The sequence below is a fragment of the Myxocyprinus asiaticus genome, chromosome 25 (genome assembly GCF_019703515.2).
Source record: "Myxocyprinus asiaticus isolate MX2 ecotype Aquarium Trade chromosome 25, UBuf_Myxa_2, whole genome shotgun sequence".
NCBI lineage: Eukaryota > Metazoa > Chordata > Actinopteri > Cypriniformes > Catostomidae > Myxocyprinus > Myxocyprinus asiaticus.
In genome coordinates, this window is record NC_059368.1 from 2,106,450 (window position 1) to 2,132,552 (window position 26,103).

The 26,103-nt window shown below is 37.5% G+C and overlaps 2 protein-coding genes across 3 annotated transcripts; both read left to right on the top strand.

Annotated features, from left to right (window-relative positions):
- The first annotated feature begins 21 nt into the window (after positions 1-21).
- On the top strand, positions 22-15,972 carry LOC127416322 (squalene synthase-like). 2 transcript variants are annotated; one of them, XM_051655619.1, is made up of 8 exons: positions 22-775; positions 3,799-3,896; positions 5,748-5,931; positions 7,909-8,037; positions 8,249-8,440; positions 10,156-10,332; positions 10,949-11,101; positions 13,872-15,972. In XM_051655619.1, exons 1-8 carry the CDS (start codon positions 677-679, stop codon positions 14,094-14,096), a joined length of 1,257 nt encoding a protein of 418 aa, XP_051511579.1. In that variant the 5' UTR covers positions 22-676; the 3' UTR covers positions 14,097-15,972. The 2 variants fall into 2 exon arrangements, with proteins under 2 accessions (XP_051511579.1, XP_051511577.1); XM_051655617.1 differs by lacking the exon at positions 22-775 and having other exon boundaries at positions 3,414-3,896.
- A 135-nt stretch (positions 15,973-16,107) lies between these two features.
- LOC127416339 (cathepsin B-like) lies at positions 16,108-22,833 on the top strand. The gene is made up of 10 exons (XM_051655646.1): positions 16,108-16,584; positions 17,484-17,607; positions 17,790-17,875; positions 17,972-18,086; positions 18,199-18,314; positions 18,614-18,699; positions 20,284-20,427; positions 20,660-20,776; positions 20,895-21,023; positions 22,526-22,833. The coding sequence occupies exons 2-10, from the start codon at positions 17,485-17,487 to the stop codon at positions 22,600-22,602; spliced, it is 993 nt and encodes a 330-aa protein (XP_051511606.1). The 5' UTR covers positions 16,108-16,584; position 17,484; the 3' UTR covers positions 22,603-22,833.
- The last annotated feature ends 3,270 nt before the right edge of the window (positions 22,834-26,103 follow it).

Below are 26,103 nucleotides of genomic sequence, written 5' to 3' on the forward strand. Positions count from 1 at the left end.
AGTCAGTGAAAGTGGAAAATAATATTAATATATAATATTTTTATGGCAGTTTTTGATGCAGATATTTTTGTCCTCTAAGGACCTCTGAGTAACTTTTTTTAATAGACACACAAGGGTTAATGCATATACAGTATAAAGCAATTAATATTGTAAATAATGTGGTATTCATAACTGCCATAACAATCATGCTTTACACCGTATTGTATGGAAACTTTTTAAGAATAGCCTACAACAAAAACACCAATACTGCATCATGAGCAGAAACACACATTAAATAACAACAACACAACATTAAGATGTATGTGCTCCATTTTTAAGATCTGCTGCTGCTCTGGTGATTCTGTTCATTGTATTCAGACCATCCCGGTTTTTATAATTCCCCTCAACGTCATCGTTGATCTGACCAATGAGCGACTCTCACAGCTGTGAGTCACGCCTATTGGTCACTGGGCGGGGCATCACACCAGTCGCTCTCGCCGTTCATTGGTCGCTACGCTCTGAGCCCATGACGCGTGAGCCAATCAGAGGCGTCAGTTGATCGTGTGAGAGAGATTTACGGTGCGCAGGTGGGATTATGCCGCATCCCGCATCTCTGTAGAGGTTGAATGGAAACACCAGCGCTTGAATTTCACATCACCTGTTAAGAAAAGCATCCTGACTGAACGTGTAAGCACAAATGGACATCCTGAAGTCTTTAGGACACCCGGAAGAGATCTACAATCTCTGTAAATACAAAATAGGAGGCTGCCGTTCTGTAATGCCAAAATTGGATTATGTAAGTAAATGCATTTTGAGTGTTTACTTCTAATATTTCTCAAACATAGGTATAGTTGCTTCTGCCTTGCATCATGCATGGCCATCCATGCACAATGCATGTTATCTATATGCATGCATGTCATTATGTATGTCAGATCTTCTAATAATAATAAAAATGGCTAATTTCTAAGTATAAAAGAGAGTTAGACACAATAAAGTTGTCTGTCTCTTCTATTTCTTATCATAAAAGCTTTGGCACACCCCATCAGGTCCTATATGAATATGCTTACAGTATTACAGGATTCTTGCATCTAAATATTCCACAGTATTTAGGAGGGTATGAATAAACAGTGTCAGTATCAAATGGATTTAATTAATCCTGGATTGGAGTGGAATTTTTCCAGTGTAAATGGAGGATACAAGTAGGTTATTTTAAACAGAAAAGAGAAGTGCAGCTTTATCTTATATAATAAGCTTTGATGCTGCAGGGGTCACACAGGGGGACGTGATGATCTGCGCATGTTTCACAGCTAATCCCATGCACACTATTAAAGACACTTATTAGACAGACAGATAGACAGATAGATATGATAGTGAATTACTTCAGCTACAAATACAATAGCTGTTTTGTCAGACTGATCTCACAATGAAATCGGAAACAGTAGGCTGACTTTTCCGTTCTTACCGAAATGGGAAACACTGCCCCTAGTGGCCAAAGCAGTGAGTGTTGTTGGGTGTATATGCTCGTGTGAGCTGCGTGAAATGTCCACAGAGGGGCGCCAAAAGCGAGTTGTGAAGCGAGTTGTTTTCAGCTGTACAGGAATGCATGTTTTATAAACTGAACCCCCCAACCCAAACCCCAAACCTAAACCTAACCATCAGTAGAGTAAAAATGTGATGTTACAGGGAAAAATTCCACCTCCGAATCGTGCTCGTCAGTGATTATGTGAACACGATTACTACCTTGTTTCAACATGGGATTTGATGTGCCCTTCAAATGCAGTTGGAAATATCGTAATTATGAGTTTCGAGCACATGAAATCTACGAGTGGGAAAGTCAGAATTCTAGATGATACCCCAGTTTCCAAGTTGGGAAATTGGAATGTATTTCACCTTCTGTACTTTATTTAAAAAATATTAATTTGTTATATATGACTAGGGTTGCCACTTTTGAAGTTTTAAAATAAGGGACATTTAAATGGGGGGGGGGGGGGTCACGGTCCCTAACCACATCTTCCACAGTTTTAGCAATAAATGAGTTAATATGCGTTATTAATAAAAATTGTATATCCTTTCTTATAAAACTAGAACACATGACTTATTAAAAAAATACACCATTTATATGTTAAAAGTATATTAATTTTTTTCCTTCACCTGTACTTGTCTTTATGATTGTATTCATACATTGTTTGATCTTATTGAACATTTATATATTAAAAACTCCACAGTTTTACCATCATTTGTGGACTTTTCAGATGGTCCCTTACCACACCCTCCACAGTATTAGCATGTTTTAGCACAATGTGTGAACTTTACAGACGGTCCCTTACCACACCCTCCACAGTATTAGCATGTTTTAGCACAATGTGTGGACTTTTCAGACGGTCCCTTACCACACCCTCCACAGTATTAGCACATTTTAGCACAATGTGTGAACTTTACAGACGGTCCCTTACCACACCCTCCACAGTATTAGCATGTTTTAGCACAATGTGTGAACTTTACAGACGGTCCCTTACCACACCCTCCACAGTATTAGCACGTTTTAGCACAATGTGTGGACTTTTCAGACGGTCCCTTACACACCGTAGGTAAATTTTCCAACTTATATCAATGTTAAATTGCCGATCTGGAACGATTTCACAGTGACGCCATCTGACCAGCATAAATACGGGGCAAATCATGTCCCATATTGATTCAATACGGGACGCTTCATTTTATCTTTAAATACGGGACGATCCCGTATTTTACGGGATGGATGGCAACCCTATATATGACGGTTTGTTTTAAGCAAATTCATTAATATTAATAGACACAAGACGTAAACAATGTGTGTTAACATGATTTTAGTGTGATAAAATCACTTACTAACCGCACCTGTGTAAAGTTAGACAATTTTACAGCTTCGTTGCCATGACAATGTAATGTCAACAAACCCTAAATGACTGTACAAATGATGATTTAAACAACTTTACAGCTCAAATAATACACAAGTTTTAACAGAGGAATTAATGTAAGTGCTTTTATTAAATTAAAAGCTTCACATTTCTGCTGTTTGAACCCCTCCAAAAAATGGGCCCCATTGACTTACATTGTAAGTGCCTCACTGTAACCTTGATTTTTGTTTCTTCTCTTTTTTTTTTTTTTTTTTTAAAGGAGGGACGAGTCGAATTTTGTTATTTTTATTTTTATTTTTTATTTTTTTGTAATCAGTATTATTTCACAAATGCTGTCGATTGAGCTTAACTTGTATTGAACCTTTAACACTGTGTTTACAGATCACTTATATGTATTTTTATTCACTATAAAAGTCCTAAACTTCCATTTGTGTTATTTCATCATTTCAGTGACTGTAAACAATACTGAACATTTCTTACAGTTTAACTGACTGCAGAACTTCATACTGATAGTGACTTTACTATTATTCTATCATGTGGAAAATAGTCATAACAGAGTGGGTGGGTGTGTCCAAACATTTGAGTGCTCGTGCATCAGTCGTGCGCTCGTGCGCTGTTTCATGCGGGCTTTAACTTCCTCAAACGCGATGACTTTGTCCACTTAAAGATTCGCATTGATTGCAACTGGATTATAATCGTCAAAAAAGTCAAATAATCGCATGCATTGCGTTTGCACATGGCAGGAGTGTGTGGTAAGAGCGCCGTGTCGTTCTCTGTGCTCAAGCGCTCGTTCTCGCTGCGCGGCTCCCCGCGGTCGGTGCTCTCTGGCGGGCGGCGGAGTGCGCAGGAAGGGCGGCTGGTGGCTCGACCACCTCACCCGCTCAAGACTCACCGACACCCCGCGTTTCTGTGCTTCTCTTGCCAGGACTCCATGAGCGAAGCCCTGCGGACCTGCTACGCGTATCTGAACCAGACGAGCCGGAGCTTCGCGGCGGTGATTCAGGCCCTGGACGGAGAACTACGGTAAATCTTTTCCAGCCATGCTCTTCAGGAGGCGTGTCCTGAGACTGTAAACAATACTGAACATTTCTTACAGTTTAACTGACTGCAGAACTTCATTCTGATAGTGATAATGACTGGTAAAAGCTGCTTGCGTGTTGCTTATTTGCAAGGTATAGATAGGATTATGTTTTGAAAGTGGCCTTGAAAAACATGTGCTCTGTTCTCTGAAAGGAGACTGCTATAAATATAACATTTCTAGTTGCTAGTTGTCACACTTTAATATTTCTCAGAATAGGTTTATTTTTTTGAAGTTAATTTCTGTATAGCCACATACCTTGATGTTTTGGCTACAAAACACCTATTGAACATTTCAAGCATTATTGCTCTAGAAAAAAGATACAGCTCATTGAAAACGCGTCTTTTGTGACAACGTGCCCCAATACATACAGTACATTCACAAAATTGCAACATTTGAATGAGCACTTATTTTAGACAAAATGCATGTTTAATCAAAATGTTGAATTGTTATCAATTAGCAAAGCTGATCATTTCCTAATGGCCAAATATTAGTCGAATTTTCGGCCTGACTGATATATATATATATATATATATATATATATATATATATATATATATATATATATATAGATATATATAGATAGATAGTGGCAGTGTTGGGTAGATTTCTTCTAAAAATGTAATGCCAATTACAAAAACATGCATAGCTAAAATTGTAATCAGTTATGTAATCTTTAGGTAATCTAATTACTTTTGGATTACTCAATGCACGTTTATTAAATTTTAATAAATAAAAAAAAGTCCCACACATTTGTTCTTGCTAGGAGTATTATAAATGTATTGATGCAAAGTTTCCATCATGCAACCTTGTTAAATTTAAGAGCATAATCAGTCAATTTTGCACTAGCTATTGCCATTGGCTGATATGTAATCAAAAATATAATCATGTAATCCATTAAAAGCTGCTGATTATGCAGTAGAGATGTGAATTAAGGTAGTGGGAAAGGACAATAACCAATTAATCGGCTGATAGTTTCTAAAGAATGTTAAAAAAAAATTCTTAGACTTTCCTTACAATAAAGGGCACAGACATAGAGGATACAGGAGTACAAAATGAATAAAATCCCAGATGCATTTTATTGTGCAACCAAAATCCCACTTATAACCAGAGAAAAATAAAGGTTTGGTGCATAACATGGCACATTTATCTATAAACAAGCCTGAAATGCACTCACTTATTCTGAAATGATGTATTTAGCAAATTATGCTTTTTTTATAATTTATTTACCAGATTAAGGATTTTGTGAGTGTATATAAATATATATAATATTTTACCAGATGTGCTTTTTTCTTCTTCTTACCATTCAATAAATATATGAAGTTGGAAACACAATGAATATATCCTCTTATGCATGATTTAAATGTAGTGTAATCCAATTACAAGTCACTGGTATAGTTATACATTACATTAAAGTAGGGATTTTGTCATTGGTGTCCAACAATAATTCTTAAGTGTTTTAAACCTTTAAAGAGGTCTAGTCCCATTTTAAGAACCCTGTTTAGTTTATGAAAGGACCCAAAGACCGTTAAGACGCTCTTAGATGCCATGTGAAACATTAGATGAGTCATGCATGGCATGTTTTACACTAGTTGCACATGCAGGTCAGATAAGAGTCTAGATGTTATTTTTATGAGTAGCTCAAATATAGATCTGTACTTGTGCACTATGTTGTGCTGTGAATAACACATTGGTGTTTATAACAATTAAAAGTGATTAAATTACATGCGAATCTTATACTTTGAATTGTGCATGCTCTGTTGTGGTATGTAATGCGCTCTCTGTGCCGCTGTCAGGCATGCGGTGTGTATATTCTACCTGGTTCTGCGAGCTCTGGACACGGTTGAAGACGACATGACGATCCCGCTGGAGAAGAAGGTTCCGTTACTGCATGATTTTCACACGTTCCTCTATGAGCCGGAGTGGTGCTTCACCGACAGCAGAGAGAAAGACAGACAGGTCCTGGAGGATTTTCCCACGGTCAGTTACTACACGGAAGAGAATACATCTGATTTAGCGTTTAGATCAATTCTCATATACTGTGTGCCCATATGCAACACTTTTAAAACATTAACAACAGAAAAAAATTAAATTCAGTAGTAAAACAAACAATATAATATTAACACTTTATTATTTAAAGAACATATGATATTATATGTACAGTATATTTTCACAATAAAGTAATCATTTTTTATTATATTTTTTTTGCATTACAGGAAAGATCATTTTTACATTGACTTGATTTTGGGATAAACATTTTTTGTTGTTATTTAGTTGTGTGTTTGTGTTTGTGTGTGAGTGAGTGTGAGCGAGCGCGTGTGTGAGCGAGCGAGCACGTGTGTTTGTGAGTGTGTTTGTTTGCGTGTGTGTGTGTGAGTTTGTGTGTGTTTGTTTGTGTGATTGTGTGTGTGTTTGTGTGCGCGTGTGTGTGTGTGTGTTTGTGTGTGAGTGTTTGTGAGTGTGTTTGTTTGTGTGAGTGTATGTGTTTGTGTGTGTGTGTGTGTGTGTTTGTTTGTTTGTGTGTGAGTGTGAGAGTGTGTGTGTGTGTGTGTGTGTGTGAGTGTGTGTTTGTGTGTGAGTGTGAGGGTGAGCGAGCGTGTGTGTGAGCGAGCGTGTGTGTGTGAGCGAGCGAGCGCTGTGTGTGTGCGAGCGTGTGTGTTTGTGAGTGTGTTTGTGTGAGTTTGTGTGTGTTTGTTTGTGTGAGCGTGTTTGTTTGTGTGCGTGTGTGTGTGTGTGTGTGTGTGTGTGTTTGTGTTTGTTTGTGTGTGTTTGTGTTTGTTTGTGTGTGTGTGTGTGTTTGTTTGTGTGTTGGTGTGTGTGTGTGAGTGTGTGTGTGTTTGTGTGTGTGTGTGTGTTTGTGTGTGTGTGTGTGTGTGTGTTTGTGTGTGTGTGTGTGTGTGCATGTGTGTGTGTGAGCGAGCGCTTGTGTTTGTGAGTGTGTTTGTTTGTGTGTGTGTGTGTGAGTTTGTGTGTGTTTGTTTGTGTGAGTGTGTTTGTTTGTGTGTTTGTGTGTGAGTGTATGTGTTTGTGTTTGTTTGTGTGTGCGTTTGTGTTTGTTTGTGTGTGTGTTTGTTTGTGTGTGTGTGTTTGTTTGTGTGTGTGTGTTTGTTTGTGTTTGTGTGTGTGTTTGTTTGTGTGTGTGTGTGTAAACACATGAAGTAACTTTACTTATAAAACAACGAAATATTATATTAAATATTTACTTGTTTATAACAAATTTTTCTTAATTGTTGTTTTTATACATATATATTATACACACACACACACACAGTGTGTGTATATATATATATATACACAAATCTAAGAAGTATAAAGATCATATGTATTTGTATATACTCAAAACATCTATAGTAGATTACTATATACAGTAAGTAATATTTAGTTGTTTGCACCATTTTTCTTAATTGTTTTTATACATACATGTGTGTATTTGTGTGTGTGTGTGTGTGTGTGTGATATATATATATATATACACACACACACAGTATGTATGTATGGATAAGTATAACCTTTTTTTACATATAAACAAATATTTAGTTGCAATATATGTGCATAGATATTCAAGTATAAATATAAATGGTATTTGTATATATGGTAAATATATACATTTTTCATATTTTATATAAGTATGCATTTAATTGTTTTATAAATATTTAGTTGCAATATACTGTGTAAATAAGTATAAATATAATATTTATTTGAATATATATATATATATAGTAAACATGGATGGTAACTTTTTTCATATTAATACAAGTAATATTTTGTTATTTTATAAATATTTTTTTGTTGCCACATTTTCCATAATTTTGTCATTTATATGTAACTTGACACCTTTGAATGCTTTAAAAAAAAAAACATCCTTATTATAGTTAATCTTTCGCTTGTCAAAGGGTCTTCTCTGTGTTTTATTATATTATGCTTTATGTTGTAATAAATATGTTTTGTTTTCTTTAGATTTCAGTGGAGTTCAGGAATTTGGGCCAGGAGTATCGGGATGTAATTTCAGATATTTGTCACCGGATGGGTGTTGGGATGGCAGAATTCCTGGAGAAGAAAGTTGGATCCATGAATGAGTGGGACGAGGTAAACTTTACCTCCGCTCATGTTAGGTTGATTTGATGTGTATTATTCATCAAACCGAGATGTGCAGAAGTGCTTTTATTGTAGTTTTAAAGCATTTCTGACATTCTGTATACAATAGTTGTGGCATATAATGTTGTAAATATCTGTGTGAGTGCGTTTATAAATCCGTTCAACAGTTTAATGACACTGTTTAAACATATTTTCCCTGCAGTACTGTCATTACGTGGCGGGTCTGGTTGGGATCGGACTGTCCCGTCTGTTCTCAGCGTCTCAGCTGGAAGATCCCGAGGTGGGCCGTGACACAGAACTGGCGAACTCTATGGGTCTGTTTCTCCAGAAGACCAACATCATCAGAGATTACCTGGAGGACCAGCAGGAGGGACGAGCCTTCTGGCCGCAGGAGGTGCATACAGCGAGAACTTCCACTTAAAGCCAAGCGCACACTACAGTCTGGGTGTCTTTCGCAGACTGGGTGTATCGACAACACGACAATTCATCCCCGACTGAGGGATCTAGATATCAAGCTGGTTTGAAATCCGTCGTAGCGTCTGCAACTTTTCGGGGCTTGTCCGACATGCCTTAAGTTTCCTCATGCCTTAAAGGGATAGTTCACCCAAAAATGAAAATTCTCTCATCATTTACTCACCCTCATGTCATCCCAAATGTGTATGACTTTCTTTCTTCTGCTGAACACAAATGAAGATTTTTAGAAGAATATTTCAGCTCTGTAGGTCCATACAATGCAAGTGAATGGGTGCCAAAAGTTTGAAGCTCCAAAAAACACTTAAAGGCAGCATAAAAGTAATTCATAAGACACCAGTGATTTAATCCATGTCTTCTGAAGTGATATGATATTTGTGGGTGAGAAACAGATCAATATTTAAGTCCTTTATTACTGTAAATCTTCACTTTTACTTTCACTTCTTTTGTTTTTGGCGATTCCCATTATTCTTTCATATCGCCCCCTACTGGGAAAGGAGAAGAATTTATAGTAAAAAGGGACTTAAATTTTGATCTGTTTCTCACCCAAACCTATAATATCACTTCTGAAGACATGGATTAAACCACTGGAGTCTTATGAATTACGTTTATGCTGCCTTTATGTGCTTTTTGGAGCTTCAAAGTTCTGGTCACCATTCACTTGCATTTTATGGACCTGCAGAATTGAAATATTCTTCTAAAAATATTCTTCTGCAACAACCTATAGATAATAATTGATAATGAATATAATTGACAACGAATTTCATTATTGATTAGTCGGTTTAATTTATATTGTTAAAAGTTACGTTTACTGTTCAGCCGGTTCCCGCCTCCTCCTATCCCATCCTTAAATGTTACACTGGTGCCAAAACCCGGGAGGGAGGAGGGATGTGCTGACGTGGAGTCCCAAACACTGCTGTCCCCCAAAGGAGCAGCTGTGGCCGTCTGAGAGCCAGAGGAACTGCTACCGTCTGCTGAGATGGGGAGGAGCGGTTCTGTCCGGCAGGGGTCAGAGGGCCCGCTGCTGTCCGCCGGGGGAGGAGTGAGCTGGCGTCCGCCAGAGGGCGCAGGAGTGGTTGAGGACAGGGCGACAGCGTGTCCGGGAACCGACGAGCAAGTTTTTCTCTCCCCTCTCTCTCTCTCTCTGTGTGTCTCCCGCTTGCCCTTTCCCTCTCCCCACACCTCCCCTCGTCTCTCCCCCAGGTGGACCACCGGCTGACAGAACGGCCGGAAGGGCAGCGTCTCCCCTCCAGAGATGGGGGGGGGGTGTAAGTCAGTCTGGTGGCGCCCCCGCCTGAATCGGGCGGGGGAGGAGTGTGATGAGGAGGAGGGCGTTGCCGGGCCATGATGGGGCACGGCCGGCGCTGAATCAGATGATTAGCGGGAGAGCGAGATAAGGGGGGGCCGGAGATGCCAGTTTGAGAGAGAGAGACGCACGCGGACGTGTTGCATGCGTGTCTGTGTCTTTATGTTTTATGTTGTTTTAAGTTCATTTATATCATTAAAAATTACGTTTACTGTTCAGCCAGTTCCCGCCGCCTCCTTGCCCGTCCTTAACTGTTACAGTAACCTTGGAGTGTTATACAATCTTGTGCTTGTTAACGTATTAATTCCATGATGAATGTTTATGTGCTGTAGGCCTGGAGTCAGTTTGCATCGCGTCTCGAAGATTTTGCTCAGCCACAGAATTTAAGCTCCGCCCTTTCCTGTCTCAACCTGCTGGTGACCGACGCCCTCCGTCACGTCCCTGATGTCATCACGTATCTGTCCCGCCTCCGCAACCAGAGCGTCTTCAATTTCTGTGCCATCCCGCAGGTATGACAGACCGCTCACTGGATGAAGCCGATGAGTTATCGTTGATAATCAGTTCACTCTATGGAGAAAATGAATAGGGTTTTTATTTTCGGAAGCAGACAATTGAGCTCTATTGGCTAATGTATAGCTATTATGCCATTGTTCATGCAAGCTCGCATTCATCTCTGTCTCCATTCTGGTATGGAAAACCAACTTTTCACCATCCAGTGAATTACTTCAGACTGTTGTGCTCCATTAAGCACATTTTACCCCTAAATTCTCAGTACTGTAATCTAGAACACAGAAAATAGATGCATGCACGCTTTTGAAAACTTGTGTTGGAGCAACTTATTTAAATGTTTACTGGCTTAAAAATTGTGATTGTAAATCAAATATGGCACAAAATGTTTAGAAATGTGTTCTGCTCCCAAGTTGACACATTACAAACTTTAAATATGTATTGATAATTATTACAGATGTGTGGCTAGGAATGGTTTGCAGATTGTATAATGAGAAATTTGAGTTTTAGCTGCAGTCATATTGTATTTTGGTCTTGGTGTTAGTTTAGCATGGAATCACATAGTCATTAAGGATTTTAAATACTGATGAACTGTTGTTGTGTTCTTCCTCCCTCCAGGTGATGGCAATAGCAACTCTTTCAGCATGCTACAATAACCCTCACGTGTTCCAGGGCGTGGTGAAGATCCGTAAGGGTCAGGCGGTCACGCTCATGATGCAGGCCACAAACATGAGTGCTGTTCAGAGTATAATCGCACAGTACAGTCAGGAGGTGTGTACTAAAATCACTGCCATAAGTGTGTTTCCGTATATTCTGCATGCATGTTCGAATGCATGCGTATTCATGTGCATAAGTGTAGATTTCCTACACTTATGTGCACAAAAACATTTGTCTCATTCACAAAACACAAAACCATAAAAACATTCTTATGTAAATTGTGTGAATTACGCAAGAATAGTTTCATGAATCATTTGCACAGAAATGTATTCTTGTCATTCTATAGGGGTTTCAAACAGTGAGTTCTTACTTATTCATTTCGCAGGCGTACAGGTTAGCCAGTCATAACAGAGCTCATTAGCATGAAGAAGTCTTAAAGGTACAGTAGGGTTATTCCATGTCAAATCAACCAAATTTCAGAAACTTCCTCAGCTGAAATTCTTAATACTTTCTCTGAAGAATGACAAGCGTAAATGATGATGAAAGCAAAAATATTAAAATCCATTATTTTGTAGAGGGGGACAAAATGGCAGTTTTTGTTGGTATTTTGTAAACATGCACTAGATGGACATCATTGATCGTTTTGATGCATTTCCAGTGATGTGCACCACATTTTAAGAGTGCAACTTTTAAAAACGCATCTCATTCTTCTGCTGCTGCCACTGACTGCGAGAGAAACACATGTCGTTCTGTGTGTAAACAAACATGGAAGATGTGAGATGTGAAGACCAGTGTCTGTGCTTTGGCCTGTTGAAACACCCAACGTCACCGTGGATTGTATAATGTTTGTGTTTTCAGAACATTTCAGCATGGATTGTATGTGAACTAGTCACAATATGATTCATAGGAGCTGTTATTGAAAGATAGGGCAGTTAAAACACTATTAGACCGCAAAAACGTAAGTAAACAATTTCATTCATGAATATTTCATTTGTCGTGACTGTTTGATATTTTATGATGCTGCTTGAACAGTTTAATATGTTCAGATGAAATGTGTTAGATGTGCGTTAAATGGTAATCCTGAAATGTAGTTTTATAAATGTTGTGGTCTTTTGGAGTTTGCTCGTTTTCTTCGGATTGCGTTTCAAATATGGCTGTATTGGAAGGAATTACAACAGTGGGCGTTTACTATGAAGTCTTAAAGGGCCAGAGGGCTTGAAACCAAGAGTTTGAGACAGAGGGACAGAGACAGGGTGGAAAACTATTATATATTATTAATTTTATTTAGTATTATCGTACTAAAATCAATGTGGCTCCATGCAAAAATGTCACTAGATTCTAGAAATTTACAGTTACCTACTCACATAAAAACAGTATTTACAAATCTCAGTTTTTGAATTGAGTCCAAAAATACACTGTTATTTTTTTTTTTTTTTGGAAAAGTCCCAATTTGGAATGCCCAATTCCCAACGTGCTTTTAAGTCCTCGTGGTCGCGTAGTGATTCGCCTCAATCCGGGTGGCGGAGGACGAATCCCAGTTGCCTCCGCGGCTTGTTGAGCACGTTGCCACGGAGACATAGCGCGTGTGGAGGCTTCACGCCATCCACTACGGCAACCACGCTCAACTCATCACGTGCCCCACCGAGAAAGAACCACATTATAGCGACCACGAGGAGGTTACCCCATGTGACTCTACCCTCCTTAGCAACCGGGCCAATTTGGTTGCTTCGGAGACCTGGCTGGAGTCACTCAGCACGCCCTGGGATTCGAACTAGCGAGCTAGCGAATTCCAGGGGTGGTAGCCAGCGTATTTTACCACTGAGCTACCCAGACCCCCAAAAATACACTGTTATTAAGAATAAACAACACATGTGGTTCTTCAGTTAGTGTTATACCTACAGTATATACAGTTTGCATTGTGAATGCATCATAGTGGTTCACACATAAAAGACCCTAAACTCTATATATTTTATTTTCACATTATTCTTTTTTTTTTTTTTGCCATAAAGATCCCAAACTTTGTGGGATGGTCCCAAATCCCCTGCACTACTCAGGCACGCAGATACACACATCCACCCAACACTAGGTGGCACTAAATGCCAATTTTCGCCTATGATTTTGTAGCAAAACTACAGGTTAAATCAATCACCTTAGGAAGGTGTCAGTGCTATGATGTTGTTGGTATACATAGATTGTGAGGTTTATTACTAAAATCAGTGGATTTCAGCACCTCTTGCTGCATTATACGCCAATGGTGTGAGTCCAAAAATGGGAAAAAAAAACTTTTTTTGTTGTTTTTCCAAAGTTGGAGCGCCTATAACTCCAGAAGTTTTTGAGATATCTTATTATGCTTTTAGATTCTGGTTCAGAACAAACTTTCCTTTTTGTATCTTCATTTTTAAGGCCCTGTATGGTTAAATCTCAGAGATATGGGGCTCTCAATGTGGCTCCATGCGCAAATTCGAAAACTATATGTGGGTAATGTGGTATGAAACAAATTTTTCTTCTCCAACATTAGTCTAGTTTTGGTGGATTGTTACTGATTAGAGCAATTGATATTTTGGGTTTCATCATCCTTTATGTTTTTCTTTCACCTGTAAAAAAATAAAAAAATAAAAAACCACATTTTGAGCAGGGGACCTCTGGTTGAGTTGACACAGAATGACCCCGTAGCAAATATACAGCCTGTTTAATTGAAAGGCTCATAGAGAGGATGGAAAATTGTCATGAATGTTTTTTAAGACTATGGAAAATTTAATCAGTCATACATTTTAAGTGTACTAAATATAAGTTTAGATCAGTGTTTAACGTCCTCCATACTCTCAGTAGCGTAAATAATCTATTTACCTTGCTAATCCCACGTAATCTCATTCTTCCACTACAGATCCTGCAGAAAGTTTCCATTACAGATCCGTCTCGTGAAAAGACGCTGTGTATCTTGAGTCTGATCCGTGAGAAGAGTCTGTCTCCTGCCACGCTGTCATCCCGAGCACATCATCTCTCTCCGGTCTACGTGTCTGCCGCGATGCTGTTAGCGGCTCTCAGCTGGCAGTACCTCAACGCCACGGCCGGACAGCCACCAGGTGCCACCGATGTGCAGGGTCACTGAGACTGTACCTGAATTTATCCGAATTCAGTTCAGCCCTACCGGGTCACTGACATGGACACACAGAGCGCCCTGCACCCGTCCAGGCAACTGCAGCTGTCAGGCGAAGCTTGAAAAGGGATTGTGGCGGGATTTTTAGTTTTTAGTTTTTTGTTTTTTTTCCCTGGAGTAAATCTCACGAAAACATGTCTGAGTTATATTTCACCACAAAATCAAAATCAAAATCAAAATAAATTATATTTTTACGAGTATTAAGGTTTTTAAGTACATTTTCCCCTCACGTTTTAATGCTTCTGTATGTTTGACTTTTTATTACCGCATTTTCACTGCTGGATAAAAATATGTTGTTTTATTTAAATCGGGATACATATAAATACTAGCATAATACTCCAAGTTGTATGAATATATTTAATTTAAATATGTAATTTTTTCACATAACAGAAATGAGAATTTGGCGGTAAAAATGGCTTAAATTGTCATTTTAATGGTTCTAAAATGGACTATTTTCTTTTAAAGGAATATTCCGGGTTTATTACAAGTTGAGCTCAATCGACAGCATTCGTGGCATGATGTTGATTGCCACAAAAAAAATATTTTGACTCGAAAATAATTATTTCCTTTACAATGGAAGTCAATGGGGTCAGTAATCTGTAAACGTTAAAATACTCACTGTTTCAAAAGTATAGACACAAGACATAAACAATATGTGTGTTAACATGATTTTACTGTCATACACTTACTAACCACTATTTAACAGAAGAATCAATGTAAGTGCTGTTATAAAATGATAAGCTTCACATTTCTGCCTTTAAACCCTCCAAAGAATCGCCCATTGACTTCCATTGTAAGTGTCTCACCTGAACACAGATTTGAGCTTTTTTTTTTTTTTTTTAAGAAAACGAGTCTAAATGAATTTTTGTGGTCATCAGCATTATGATACAAATGCTGTCGATTGAGCTCAGCTTGTATTGAACCCGGAATATTCCCTTAAGTGAAATGTCTCAAATGTTTTCGTGAAATTCACTCGGTTTCTACGGCAACTTGCAGAGATGCGTCTTTGTCGGCTGTCTTTGTGATGTTCATTTGAGTTTCTCAGAGAAAATGGTTCTGTTATTGAGGTGTTATTGAGGTGTTATTGAGGTGTTATTGAGGTGTTATTGAGGTTTTTCTTTTGTTCATTTGGTTTTTGTTTAGTTTGTTTTGACAGTTCTGACGATTCATCCTAAACTTCAGGTACATGCAGAAAAATGTGTCTCATTTCAGTATAATAATCACAGTAATCATATAAAATATTTTACCCCAGAAAGGGAGATGAAATTATATTTTGCATTAATATATTGCATTTTTTGCATTACAGGTAATGTGAATTTGGGAGGTAAATGCACTTAATTGTACTGAAAATAATGTAACAATGCAACACATTTTAATGAACCTTTATGCAAAAAAAAAAAAAAAAAACACAAAAACTTTCTTTTGATATTTGGGTGAAATATGACCTGGACATGTTCTTGACAGGTTTGGATGACAAGGTTGTATGTTTTCAGAACATATATGTGGAAATGGCAAATCACAATGTTTAAAGTCTCGATTCAACACTGCGAATTGTAGATTCTGTTTTTGCACAATTTGTCATTGGATCAGTTTGAATATTCAGTCACTGTATAACTAAAGCCCAAATATTTAATGTCTGACATGCACGAATGGAGAGACTTCAGCATGTGACTGTAAAGTGTCCTTATATTATAGAGCTTTTATGAGGAAAAAATAACTTTGTACATATAATCCAAGGGTCAGTTTAATTAGCATTGCTATGTAATGTGGGACTTTGATTTGTAAATACATTTAGAGATAAACAGTATATTAAAAAAATAATATGGCTGATGGAGGAATTTTCTTCAGACGAGCACACTATCCATTCCTTCAGTAAATACTTATATATATATATATATATATATATATATATATATATATATATAAACCATAATCAAAAATATGTTTGACTTGGTCTAACGTTGATATAAGTTATGCATTTATGTATATGTAATTCCTGTAGCTCAACTGGTGCTAGCAACATCAACGTCATGGGTTTGATTTCCAGGGAACACATTCAATGCACTGTAAATTTACATTTATGCATTTGGCAGACGCTTTTATCCAAAGCGACTTACAGTGCCCTTATTACAGGGACAATCCCCCTGGAGCAACCTGGAGTTAAGTGCCTTGCTCAAGGACACAATGGTGGTGGTTGTGGGGATTGACGCTTTGGATTAAAGCGTCTGCCAAATGCATAAATCTAAATGATATCTGCAGACATAAACACTTTCTCAGTTTTAGAGCTTTTAGACTTTGCTTGTCTTGTGATGGCTGTAACTGCACCTGACAGACAGTCACATGATGCTTCACTGTATGAGGCCTTTTAATGGAGTTGATTTGACATTCTGTCACTTTGAATCTGCAGTTTGTCAGGACAAGTCACACATCTGATACTCAGGTAAAGTTTGTCATCTCAAAGTTTACTTGCAGTGTAGGTGCAATATATATATATATATATATATATATATATATATATATATATATATCAGTGTTTAATATTGTGAATTATTTAAAATGATGATGCATCTTATGCTTTTAAATTGATTATGAAATTTTATCAGAGAGGTTTTTATCTTGACATAATTGTAATAATATCATCATAATTTTAGGTAACATTTATTGGATGGCAACATAATCCTTTTTAAACAAATTTAATAGATTAAAACAAAACTAGATACTCAGTCAAATCAATGAAATTCTTAATTAAATTAAGTTCTTATAAAAATAATATTTTCTTTTATTTTTAAATATATATTTATCCGTTTATTTTATTACATTTATTATATTGCATTTTATTTATTAATATTTTAATTTGTATACATCATTACTTTTTCACTGTAAATTCAACCAAATCAATTAAATTGTAACAAGTTCTTATAAGAATACATTTAAAATAATACTTTTATTTTTCAATATATTTTAATTGATTTATTTCATTGCATTTACTTTCAGAAATGCAATGACATTTTATTCATTCATATTTTTAGTTTAATTATTTCATTACCTTTTCACTAGAAATTCAGTCGAAGCAAATTCTAAAAATAATATAGAAAATATTATTTTTTTAAATATTTGTATCAGTTTATTTTATTATATTTACTTATATTTATATATATATAAAATTATTATATTTAAATTATATTTTATCTGTTAATATTTTAGTTTGATTACTTCTCTTCACTATTAAGTTAATTCTCAAATTTGTTTTTTATTCCATTTAAAAAAAAAAAAAAAAAAATTTAAACAGCCACAAAATCTGAGCAAGTGACATTAAAGTCTCATTTTCTTCCTCATCAGGATGTCTCGTCTGTATTTCTTGTGTCTGTTGTCTCTGCTGTCTGTCACATGGGCCCACCCACACCTCTCTGCATGGTCACATGACATGGTCAACATCATCAATATGGCCAAGACCACCTGGACGGTAAGAGCTCTGTGTGATTTGTGTTCTCCAATGGTATCGAAGAAGACCAGCACAGTTACATTAGCAAAAAAAATGGCAGATGCAATAGGTGTGGAAACATCTGAAAACTACTCACACTTATTGCACCTGTCTATTTCTCTCTTCCTCTTTTTTTATTGTTGTCTCTTTTGTTTTGCTCTCAGGCTGGTGTGAACTTTCAGAATGTGGATTACAGTTATCTAAAGTCACTCTGTGGAACTCTACTGAAAGGCCCCAGATTACCTGATACGTGAGTCAAGAGAACATAAGAGAACATGCACGTTACATCCATATTGTGATACAATGAATCAATAGATTATTCTACTATATTCTGCCTTATCTATAGGGTGAAACACGCTACCAATATTAAACTGCCGGACAGTTTTGACCCGCGGAAGGAGTGGCCCTACTGTAAAACCCTCAATCAGATCCGAGATCAGGGTTCCTGTGGGTCATGCTGGGTAAACTTCAGCAGATACTTCTTGCTTTGATATTTTGGATCTCAATGAATTTCAGATGTTTCAAGTCGAAACTGCAATGTTTTGGTTTTTTTATTGCCACGTTTAACTGCAGGCGTTTGGAGCGGTTGAAGCCATCTCAGATCGCATCTGCATCTACAGCAAAGGCAACGTGTCCGTGGAGATCTCGGCAGAAGACCTGCTGTCCTGCTGCGATGAATGTGGATTCGGGTATGTACGCAGAAAAACCACAACTGAGATCGCTTCAATATCTCAACTGTTTCGCCTAGACAGCAATGAGGTGAAATAAAGAGCAAATGGAGACTTTGAAGGCGAACACTTGTCATCAAATTCTTTCAAGAGCAAATGATCTGAGCTTCATTATCCATATTCATTTATTAGCTCTTTACTGTCATTGCATGCATATTTTTATTCCTCCAAGGAGTCTATTAGTTGTTTAACAGTGTGAGACTCTATGGTCTTTAAATGTTTTTAAAAGATCTTTGAAAGGTGTGTTTTTCCGGAGGCAGATGTTCCGGAGGTTTTCCAGCAGAAGCGTGGAATTACTGGACCAGTTCTGGTTTGGTGACTGGAGGACTCTACGACTCCAATGTCGGTGAGTTTGGATTTCAAAAGGAAGTAGCTTTCGTACCTTTCATCAAGAACAAACGTACTGAACCTCACCGAAGACAATGAAATAACATTCAAGAAATTCATTTACTTGCATGTTGAAACATTGAGGTTAAAGATTGCAGTTTCATTAGTCAGATATGCGACAAAATAGTCGACAAGCTCATAAGTAGAAAAAAAATCATCCTAGTCTCATAGAACGAACATTTGATTCGAAATGACTGCTCCAGAAAATTTGCTTTTAATGTCACATTTGCTTTTAGGATAGGTTTCAGTGTTGGTTTAGGGTCAGGAAGTCTGTTTTGTTCACCTCTCAACATCAAACATTCACCTTAAAAACCTCGTCTGATTACGACACCATTTCACTCGCTTTTGGCGCCCCCCGCTGGACATTTCACTGGGAAACTGTAGCCAAATGTGTGATAAAGCACGTAAATTCGTTTGGCAAAAAAAGTTGTCATGGTCATGTAATGTTCATGAGATCGGGCGGAAAAAAATAAATAGTTAAAGGAATGAGTAAAGTCAATAAGTAAAATAAATAATAGTTCACCCAAACATTAAATTCTGCCGTTATTTATTCAACCTCATGTTACTCCAAACCTGCATGATGTTCGTTCTTCTGTGAAATGCAAAAGGAGAGTTTTTAAGTCTGTGCAACTTAGTAAGTCGATTACACGTTAATTTAGTGCGATTAATTACATGAAAAAAAATAACAAAAAGTATTAAAATAATTTTCAATTTAAACTTGGTGTTTTTGCGAGTCTCAGTCAGCGGGTGGCAGTCAGCGCAGCTCCAGCTGTACAGGCAACAAACTGACTGCTGGACAGAGCAGAGTGTAGGGATCTCAAACTCAAAACTATCTTTAACTTGACAACGTCCTAAAATTGCAACGTTCATGGCTAGAGACGCTGAAAACCAGTGAAACACAATGCGACCATAGTGAGAGGCATGTGCATAGACGGGACACAAGAATGCGTTGTGTGAGGACATCCATTGAGTCTACCTCAGACCAATGTCTATAAATGCATCGTTGTGGACTGTAGGCCAGTGATAGGACGTATAGGTCTCAGTGGATCAATAATGGGCGTGTTGCAACTATCCAATGAAAGTAAGGAATCTCACTGTAGTAGGCAAATCGTTTAATGTGGCTGGAAAACTCCCATCCCGGTTTGAAAGCGCCCAGTGATTGGAAAACTCCTTTTTTTTTGTTCTGCAGAGACACAAGTCTCAGTTATAGGATTGTGTTCAATTATATGGAAATAAATGCAAACAATATATTGACTTCTAAAGCCACTTCTTGTATTGTCTCTCAATGCTTTACTCGTCTGCCACAATAATGTCTGAATTATTATATTTAATATAGAAACATAATATTTACGATAATTTTGATTATCATTATATTGAATTATTTTTTGGGGGGGCCTTTTCAGCAAATATTGATGTATGCAATTAATCTTTTATTAATGAACCGGCATTTCATGTAATTAATTTGATTAAAAATGTTAATCAATTGACAGCCCTAATAAAAAGTATCAAATATTTCATGAATATTATTTTTGAATGTTTCTAGGCTGCAGACCGTACACTATTCCTCCCTGTGAGCATCATGTTAACGGCACACGACCCCCGTGCTCAGGTGAACAGGACACACCTGAGTGTAAAGCTCAGTGCATTTCACAGTACACCGTGCCCTACAAAAAAGACAAACACTTCGGTGAGTATACCTTTATCTTCTCTGCAAATATTTCTTTAAAGCTGTAGATAATATTTTTCATTGTTTCCCATATTAAAAAGCACAGACAACAAGCACGATATTTGTAGGGTGATTTCACCTCAAAATAAGTTTGAGCATCATGACCAGCCCGACACAGCAACATTGGTTCAACCAATGGCATGAGTTTCGGGCGGGACTAACCAGCCAATTCCCCTAAACTTGCCCCCTGTAGGCATCAAATCATTCAACATCCCCTCTGACCAGCAGCAGATCATGACCGAGTTATACAACCACGGTCCAGTGGAGGCGGCCTTCACCGTCTATGAAGACTTCTTGCTTTACAAGACAGGTCAGCAAACTTTTGAAACACTTGGACACTTTAGTGCTCTCACTCAGTCATTAGTTTTTAAGTAATGTGCAGAAAGCTGCATGCAAATTAGCCATTGTGTTGTTTTCTTGTTTCTCAGGTGTATACCAGCATGTAACAGGGTCCGTTCTGGGCGGACACGCTGTGAAGATCCTGGGCTGGGGAGAGGAGAACGGAACGCCGTACTGGCTGGTGGCAAACTCCTGGAACACTGACTGGGGCGACAAGGGTGAGAAATCAAATTAATCAATGCTGGAGTAATAAGTGCTGTTTGCAAAGTCAAGCATCACTGTTACTATTGCTTATATTCAAGGCTTAAGGATTTTAGGGTGTTTCTAGCAACACATAAGAAACCCTAGCAACTAGCCACAGCACCTCATCAGATGCACAGAACTGCCCTAGCAACCACCCAGAACACCCAAGCAACACAATAAAATGCAAAGAAATGAAATAGCAATCAGTCGGAACACCCTAGCAGCAACACACTAAAATGCATAGCAATGCCATAGCAACCTGTGATGAGGAGGAGGATCGGGGCCGGGCCGTGACTACGCACACCTGGCTCCCGATCGGGCTAATCAGCAGAGGAGAGGGATAAAGGCACCCGGTTGCAGCAGTTCGAGAGAGAGAGCCACACGCAGCTGCCACAACCGGCTGCATTTATCCCTTTCCTTGGCCGATTAGCCCGAATAACCCGCCCTCCTCCTCATCACACAACCATTCAGAACACCTTAGCAACACACTAAACTGCATAGCAGTGCCCTAGCAACCACTCAGAACACCCTAGCAACACACTAAACTGCATAGCAATGCCATAGCAACTACTCAGAACACACCAGCAACACATTATCTGCATAGCAACACCACAGCAACCACTCAGAACACCCTAGCAACACACTAAACTGCAGAGCAATGCCATAGCAACTGCTCAAACCTCTCCTGAGATGCGCAAAAATGCCCTAGGAACCACTCAGAACACCCTAACAACACATTAACTGCATAATACAATAGCAACCACTCAGAACACCCTAGCAACACACTAAACTGCAAAGTAATGCCATAGCAACCAGTCAGAACACCCTAGCAACACACTAAACTGCAGAGCAATGCCCTAGCACTCACACAGACCTCTCATCGGGTGCACAGATACGCACTAGCAACCACTCAGAACACCCTATTAACACACTAAACTGCTTAGCAATGCCATAGCAACCACTCAGACCTCTCAGGAGATGCACAGAAATGCGATAGCAACCACTCAGAACACACTAGCAACACATTAACTGCATAGAAACACCATAGCAACCACTCAGAACACTCTAGCAACACACCAAACTGCATAGTAATGCCATAGGAACCAATCAGAACACCCTAGCAACACACTAATCTGCAGAGCAATGCCATACAACCACTCAGAACACCCTAGCAACACACTAAACTGCAGAGCAATGCCATAGCAACCACTAAGAATACCTTAGCAACACACTAGACTGCATAGAAATGGGCTAGCAACCACTGAGAACACCCTAGCAACACACCAAACTGCATAGCAATGCCATAGCAACCACTCAGAACACCCCAGCAACCTCATACCAACACCTAAACAAACTTAACCAAAACAGTCTAAATAATCTATAAATAAATGTTGTTGTGCAATTTCTGATTTGACTGAATTACTTATATTGTAGAAATTGTGTTTTTGTTTTTAATGTTGTAAACTGTGTTTTCCAGGTTATTTTAAGATTCTCAGAGGTAAAGATGAATGTGGGATTGAGAGTGAAATGGTGGCTGGTGTTCCGCAGCTGTGAGGACTGAATGAACGGGCGCACAACGCAAATGTTTAATTGTACATGTGCTGAACTGGATTTTTGGTTTTGGTTTGAAAATATGTGGAAATTTACAAATTTGAGAAATCATGGAAATCCATTGGTCAAAAGTTGTAGGGACTCTATTGATTTGTTTATTTTTTGTAACATTTTTATAAGAATATGATTGGATACCATAAAGGGAAATAAATACTGTATCTTTATCTCATTGTCATGATTATTACATGTTCACCAATGAAGTAAACACATGTATTCCTTCTTATTCAAATGCAAAACGAGGACATTCAGTTCGTATATTTGAAGGTAGTTCTCCAATTGGAAAAAATCCTTCATAATACAATAACATGGTTTCATGGTAGACTTAATGTGTTAGTGAAGATAGTTCAGACCCTCAAACTCGCCACCAAGTGAAAAGGTACTTGTAAAGGTTTTTCCTTTTCTACATTTTTGGACAAAATTATATTTGATCCTCATTTCAGTAGTATGTATAGATAAAGGGGAAAGGAAAGGTAACCTAAATGTTAAATAGCAAAGACCAAATTTTGCAACCACAAAGGGAAATAATTACTGTATCTGTATCTCATGTCTAATACCATAATGCAGTAAATTACAATATTCACCAATTAATTAAACACATGTATACTTTATTATTCATATAAAACAAGACATTCAGTTTTGAATACAAAAGTTAGTTTTTTTTAAGTCATCTCAAATACATTTTAAAAATGTACTCCCAGTTTAAAAAAATCCTTTCTTGGTCTTGCAGTAGCATAGTTTGATGCAATAAAGGTTAGTGATGGTTATTCATACCTTTTGATAACTCAACACTACAAAGAGAAAAAGTATGTATGTATGTATGTATGTATTATTATTATTATTATAAAAAAAGAAAGGATATTTGATCATTTCAAGAGTATTTAAAAATAAAGATGATCCAAGCTTAAAAATAAATAAAGAAATAAATCTTAGAAAGACCAAATTTGGCAAACATCAGTACTTATTCAATGAACACAAATGGATTTCCCTTGACCTATATGTAGACGGTGAATCCACTCTTACATATTTACGTGCATCAAACATGCAACCGAAGATATTAGATGCAAATAATACAAACAGGGCTGCATGTAAATGTACCGTTCCTAATCAAACTCACCTGATTCAGGTAATGGAAAAACACAAGCAGGTGTGTTTGAGTAGCCTTAACTAAACCAGATTAAACTAGATTAAATAATCTTTATTCATCACCACCATGTCCATGACAAATTTTATGCTACATCATCAAAACAAGCCCTTAAACATCACACCAATGAAGATGTGTACAGAAAAATAAAAATGAGATGTGGAAGGCCAGATGTACAACTAAACAAGAGGATAAGTACATCAGAGTCTCTAGTTTGAGAAATAGACGCCTCACATGTCCTCAGCTGACAGCTTCATTGAATTCTACCCGCTCAACACCAGTTTCATGTACAACAGTAAAGAGAAGACTCAGGGGTGCAGGACTTATGGGAAGAATTGCAAAGAAAAAGCCACTTTTGAAACAGAAAAACAAAAAGAAAAGGTTAGAGTGGGCAAAGAAACACAGACATTGGACAACAGATAATTGGAAAAGAGTGTTATGGATCTTAACCCCATTGAGCTTTTGTGGGATCAGTTAGACTGTAAGGTGCGTGAGAAGTGCCCGACAAGACAGTCACATCTATGGCAAGTGCTACAGGAAGTGTGGGGTGAAATGTCACCTGAGTATCTGGACAAACTGACAGCTAGAATAACAAGGATCTGTAAAGCTGTCATTGCTGCACGTGGAGGATTTTTAGATGAGAACTCTTTGAAGTAGTTTAAGAATTTCAGAAAAAAAATTCAAATTGTAATAGTAATTGTTCACGTTATTAATGTCCTGACTGTACATTGTGATCAGCTGAATGCCACTTTGGTGAATAAAAGTACCAATTTCTTTCCATAAGAGCAAAATCTGTACATTATTCCAAACCTTTGGCCACCAGTGTACAAAACACACTGTGACATCCATACCAACACACACACACAATTTTATCTGCATCATTTATTCAATTGTCCTGCAGTGCTCTATAATACAGCAAACAGAGAATAGGGGAAAAGCTTGTATTTGCTCCATAGGCTAAACATGAGAAAAATGGCACCATCTGGTGGAAAATATAAAAATGTAAATTTTGAAGCCAGGGCTCCAGAATGAAAGCATAATATCATAGAATTCATGATTTTATGCTTTAATGTCACTGGGATCAAATATTGCAGTTTTAATGGGTTTCAATGGGGACATTTTTGTCCTGAAGGTCCTGAGTGTAACTATTTTGTGTACACAGTGTATTATAGATGTATTATAGGAACTGAGGTTGAAATATCAAAATTCCCCCAAAATACACACCTTTGGCAAAATGTATGCCATTGGCATTAACACAGCCAAAATGATCGAAAAAAACAAAAATGAAAAGGACAAAAATGTCTCGAAGGTCGCACAAGGGTTTAATTGGGTATTTGTCTGTAATAAAATGAAATGTAAAAACCAAAATATTTTTTTATTTATTTTTATTTTTTATATTTTTGGGGAATTTTGTTAGGAAATTAAAATGTGTAAATCTTGAAAATAGGCTAAAATATTTTTTTTAATGGAAGAACGGTCAACCCTGACAGAAAACACTTACTAGAAGTAATCTCCGTTAAATTGGACAGCAAAAGCTATTATAACTTGGGAATAGACTCACATTTATGGCTTTTTTGTTGATTACATTTTTGCAATAAGCAATTTTCATAGTTTTTTGTAAGATTAGCTGTATAGCCTATATCCACAGTTGAGAAAAATATCCACACTTGCATATAGTATACTGGGGAAAACACCCCATCTCATGGCATTGAACTTACACAAGTGCATCTAATGTAAACATAAATTAAATTCCAGTTCATTTCTGCACGTTTTCACATTTGATCCTACTTGAGACACACCTATACCTGAAAATACCTGACCACAGGGCAAGATTGACTCCACCCAGCAATTTCTTAACACTTCCTTATTCTACATAGATTAACCCTTGTATGACCTTCGGGACATTTTTGTCTTTTTCGTTTTTGTTTTTTTGATAATTTTAGCTGTTAATGCCAACGGCATAGATTTTTCCAAAGGTGTGTATTTTGGGGGAATTTTGATATTTCAACCTCAGTTCCTATAATACATCTATAATATGCTGTGTACACAAAATAGTTACACTCAGGACCTTCAGGACAAAAATGTCCCCATTGAAACCCATTAAAACTGCAATATTTGATCCCAGTGCCATTAAAGCATAAAATCATGAATTCTGTGATATTATGCTTTCATTCTGGAGTCCTGGCTTCAAAATTTACATTTTTATATTTTCCACCAGATGGCGCCATTTTTCTCATGTTTAGCCTATGGAGCAAATACAAGCTTTTCCCCTATTCTCTGTTTGCTGTATTATAGAGCACTGC

Excerpts from the sequence above, each read along its gene's own strand:
- LOC127416322 (XM_051655617.1), top strand. The coding sequence starts at position 3,610 with ATGGCAGGAGTGTGTGGTAAGAGCGCCGTGTCGTTCTCTGTGCTCAAG. Across the intron at positions 5,932-7,908 it reads TCCTGGAGGATTTTCCCACG|ATTTCAGTGGAGTTCAGGAA; the intron begins GTCAGTTACTAC and ends TGTTTTCTTTAG. Across the intron at positions 11,102-13,871 it reads TCGCACAGTACAGTCAGGAG|ATCCTGCAGAAAGTTTCCAT; the intron begins GTGTGTACTAAA and ends CTTCCACTACAG.
- LOC127416339 (XM_051655646.1), top strand. The coding sequence starts at position 17,485 with ATGTCTCGTCTGTATTTCTTGTGTCTGTTGTCTCTGCTGTCTGTCACA. Across the intron at positions 17,608-17,789 it reads TGGCCAAGACCACCTGGACG|GCTGGTGTGAACTTTCAGAA; the intron begins GTAAGAGCTCTG and ends TTTTGCTCTCAG. Across the intron at positions 18,700-20,283 it reads ACTCTACGACTCCAATGTCG|GCTGCAGACCGTACACTATT; the intron begins GTGAGTTTGGAT and ends GAATGTTTCTAG.